The sequence below is a fragment of the Myotis brandtii genome, unplaced genomic scaffold (assembly GCF_000412655.1).
Source record: "Myotis brandtii unplaced genomic scaffold, ASM41265v1 scaffold187, whole genome shotgun sequence".
NCBI lineage: Eukaryota > Metazoa > Chordata > Mammalia > Chiroptera > Vespertilionidae > Myotis > Myotis brandtii.
This window is the reverse complement of record NW_005356944.1, coordinates 2,966,065-2,969,585: the sequence shown is the minus strand read 5'-3', so window position 1 is coordinate 2,969,585 and position 3,521 is coordinate 2,966,065. Positions and strand designations below refer to the sequence as shown.

At 59.2% G+C, this 3,521-nt stretch overlaps 1 protein-coding gene across 1 annotated transcript in view; it reads left to right on the top strand.

Annotated features, from left to right (window-relative positions):
* UNC93B1 (unc-93 homolog B1 (C. elegans)) overlaps nt 1–3,521 on the top strand; it is a 14,036-nt gene that overhangs the window by 7,205 nt on the left and 3,310 nt on the right. Inside the window, exons 7-9 of the mRNA XM_014538230.1 lie at nt 10–192; nt 674–947; nt 2,771–2,889. Of these exons, the coding sequence (XP_014393716.1) occupies nt 10–192; nt 674–947; nt 2,771–2,889 (576 nt within the window). The remainder of the gene's footprint in view (nt 1–9; nt 193–673; nt 948–2,770; nt 2,890–3,521) is intronic.

The window sequence follows — 3,521 nt, the reverse complement described above, 5'->3', positions numbered from 1 at the left end:
GGTCTGCAGGTGCTGGGCTTGTGCGGGGCCGCGTACCGGCCCACGGAGGAGATCGACCTGCGCAGCGTGGGCTGGGGCAACATCTTCCAGCTGCCCTTCAAGCACGTGCGCGACTTCCGCTTGCGCCACCTCGTGCCCTTCTTCATCTACAGCGGCTTCGAGGTGCTCTTTGCTTGCACGGGCCTCGCGCTGGTAGGTACAGCCCGCGTAGATGGCGGTGGAATACAGTCTGTGTGGTTCCGTTCGAACCTCGGATAAACAGCGACAAAGTTTTGAATATGTACAAATATGTCCCAATATTCCCCTCCCTCTTCCCTTCCTTTACTTGCCCTCAATCTTGGACACATTATTTTAACCTCTCTGCGCCTGTCTCCTCCTCTGAGAAGTGAGTCTAGTAATGACCTTCGCTCCCGGAGGGGTTACATGTTTGAGATAGGATAACACCCATAAAGTGTTTGGTTCCTTGTGGGGTGCAGCCTTGGTGCCTGGGAACAATGTCCAAGCATTTTCTCTGCTCCTTACCCCCCCCCCACCCCCAACCTTCCTAAGAGCCTTGAGCCTTGGAGGGAATTAGCCCCAAGGTGACCCAGAGAGGGCAGGGTGGACACCTCATGTGGGGGGGGGGTGAGAGCCTTGGCCAGTTGACCTCACACGTTCACCGCCCCCCCCCCAGGGCTATGGCGTGTGCTCCGTGGGGCTGGAACGCCTGGCCTACCTCCTCGTGGCTTATGGCCTGGGCGCCTCCGCCTCCTCACTCCTGGGCCTGCTGGGGCTGTGGCTGCCGCGCCAGGTGCCTCTGCTGTCTGGGGCCGGACTGCACCTGCTGCTCACCATCAGCCTCTTTTTCTGGGCCCCCACACCTCGGGTCCTGCAACACATCTGGATCCTCTATGTAGCAGCCATCCTCTGGGGTGTGGGCAGTGGCCTCAACAAGACCGGGCTCTCCAGTGAGTATAGCCATGGGCACTGGGATGGCTGGGTAACCCTGTGTCTACCTTGGGGCAGTTAGGGGTAGCACATACATCCCAGGGCCAGACATGGGGTGCCATAGACACACGGGAGGTCTGTCATGGGGTCCTGTATACAGGGTAGAGGTAACTGTGGATCCCTGTGGCCATTACAGGGGTGGAAAGAAGTTCTGTGGACATCGTAGGGACAGGTGGGGAGAATTGTGGGCACCCCGGGGGCTGGTGTGGGAGTCCTATGCCATGGACATCCAGTGGCTACTCCAGGCTGGGCATGGGGCCCTGTGGACACTGAGGGGTAGTGTGACATCTATGGCTACTTGGGGTAGGTATGGGCTCTGTGGAAACCTCTGAAGGGCAATGTGAAAAACATCCTGGGGATACTCAGCTTTCATACCAGGGACAGCGCCCATTGGACAGAGTTTTCATGACACTGGGAGCAGATTCCGTGTGTGTGCTCTAGGAGCATGGGAAGTGTGGGCGGCCCTGCCCACACCCAGGTGTAGATGTAGGTGTGGCCTTTACAGAGAGGACCTGGGAGCCCGATGACGCCCAGTGCTGGTCTGCAGAGTCCAGGCCCCAAGTCTGGGCTGCAGGGGTTGGGGCACTGGGAAGAGGGGCTCTGTTTGTAGAAAGGAGGCAGTGGGCAGAGTTCAGCTCTGTGATGATCTCTGCCCTCAGGTGGGCATATGCCAGTGACATGCAGTGGGTACACACAGCTCAGCCGTTGAGGCCCTCCACATTGGCATCTGTTCCGATGGGCCGTGCTGTTAACTGTTTCGAACGTCGCCCCTGGGGGTGTGGCATTGTGGAGGTCATGCGTGCTGCTCAGGTGACCCCGGCACTTACCATCAGAGAGAGTCAGGGGGTGGAGCCCCACGCCCTGGACCACGCTCTCTTGGCTGTTTTGCTCAGGGGCAGCCAGCTTTGGGCAGCATCCAGCCTGGGTACCTTGGACCCATGTTATGGCTGGACTTGGGCCTGGTCCCGACAGCTCTGCTTCCTGTCCCCTCTTTGTGGACCCTGGGACTCCATGTCCCTTCACAGCAGCCCCATGGGGTACAGTCACCCTGCAGGGCTTACAGTGGGGGTGTTCATGTCCAAGGGGCAGGCGAGGGTACGATTTGCCAGGTGCTGTGTGAGCTTTCTCACATCAAAGCCTCCCAGCATAAGTATAACATAGATGCCTGGTCTCATTTTCCAGATGGGAAAAGTGGCCCTGGAGAGTTGACTTCTCTAAGTCACCCATAGAGCCAGCATTTGAATCCACGTCTCTGTACCAACTCTCTTACTTTACCGGCCTGAGCATAGAATCTGAGTCCCTGACTCCCTGTCCAGTTCTCCTGCCCACCCCAGGGAGGATTCTTAGGGAAATAGGTTCAAATCCCCCAGCTTCAGGTTTAATTTGTAGAAAGCTGATTGCTTTCCCTGAGCCAGGGGTGAGGAGGAGAAACAGTCCTGGCAGGCCTGGCTCTGAACGGCTGGGGTCTGAAAGGGGACGGGATGTGATTGTGCACAAACGTTTCCACTTTTCAAATCCCGAGTCCCCCAGAGCGAGGCCCACCTGCATCCCATCTCATCTCTACTTGGCTCAGCTGCCCGGGCAGTGTAGTAACCAGCGTATCCACTAGGGGGCAGGCCAGGACCGGTCTACAGCTTTCTAGGCTTTCCCAGGCCTCGGGCTGGGACCCGCGCCCCCCCCCCCCGTCCCCCCCGCACAGCCTAGGAGGGTCACTGGTGGGAGATCAGGGCCCTGGGCCCTGGGTGACACTACTCCCCTCCCTGCCCTACCCTGTCGGCCACAGCACTGCTGGGCATCCTGTACGAGGACAAAGAGAGGCAAGACTTCATCTTCACCATCTACCACTGGTGGCAGGCAGTGGCCATCTTCGTGGTGTACCTGGGCTCCAGCCTGCCCATGAAGGTGAGGCTGGGTGGGCTGGGGGAGGGCCTCTGGGGCATTCGGCACCCACCATCCCCCAGCTCAGGCAACAGATCCCTTCCGAGTGCCCACCCTGGCCTCGTAGCCCCGAAGGGCACCACTCACCAAGGGCTGGCCCCAAACCCAGCCTTCACGTGCTGCCTCCCCTCCTGAGGGCCTCAGTTTACCCCTGGCAGAGGGGTTCACAGTTCGCTCTTTGCCTGTGGGGCATCCCAGCCGCCTAGTGTGTCGCTGGGTAACCTGTTCACCAGGTGTCGGGCTCTGAGAGGGATGCTGAAGGTGCGTCTCCCTTTCTGGCCTTGGGAGCAGGGTCCTCATGCTCTGCTCCCACTCAACGGGTGGGTCGGTTTAGCAGGTCTTTCCTGACCAGTATTTTAAAACATGAAACAGAATAGAAAGTGGCAGGGAGTATGTATGCGAGCCTGTAGGTACTGAGTTATGATGAAGCGTTACTTGTGGTCCCGGCGTGTAAGGGACAGAGTGGCCTAAGCCCTGGCAAAGGGGGGCCAGGCCTGTGAAGGGCAGAGCTGGGATCTGAGTCCTGCTGGCAGGAGGGTGGGTGCTCAGGAAAGCGGTGGGCATGGGCCTCTCCTGGCGAGGGACTGGGCTGAGGG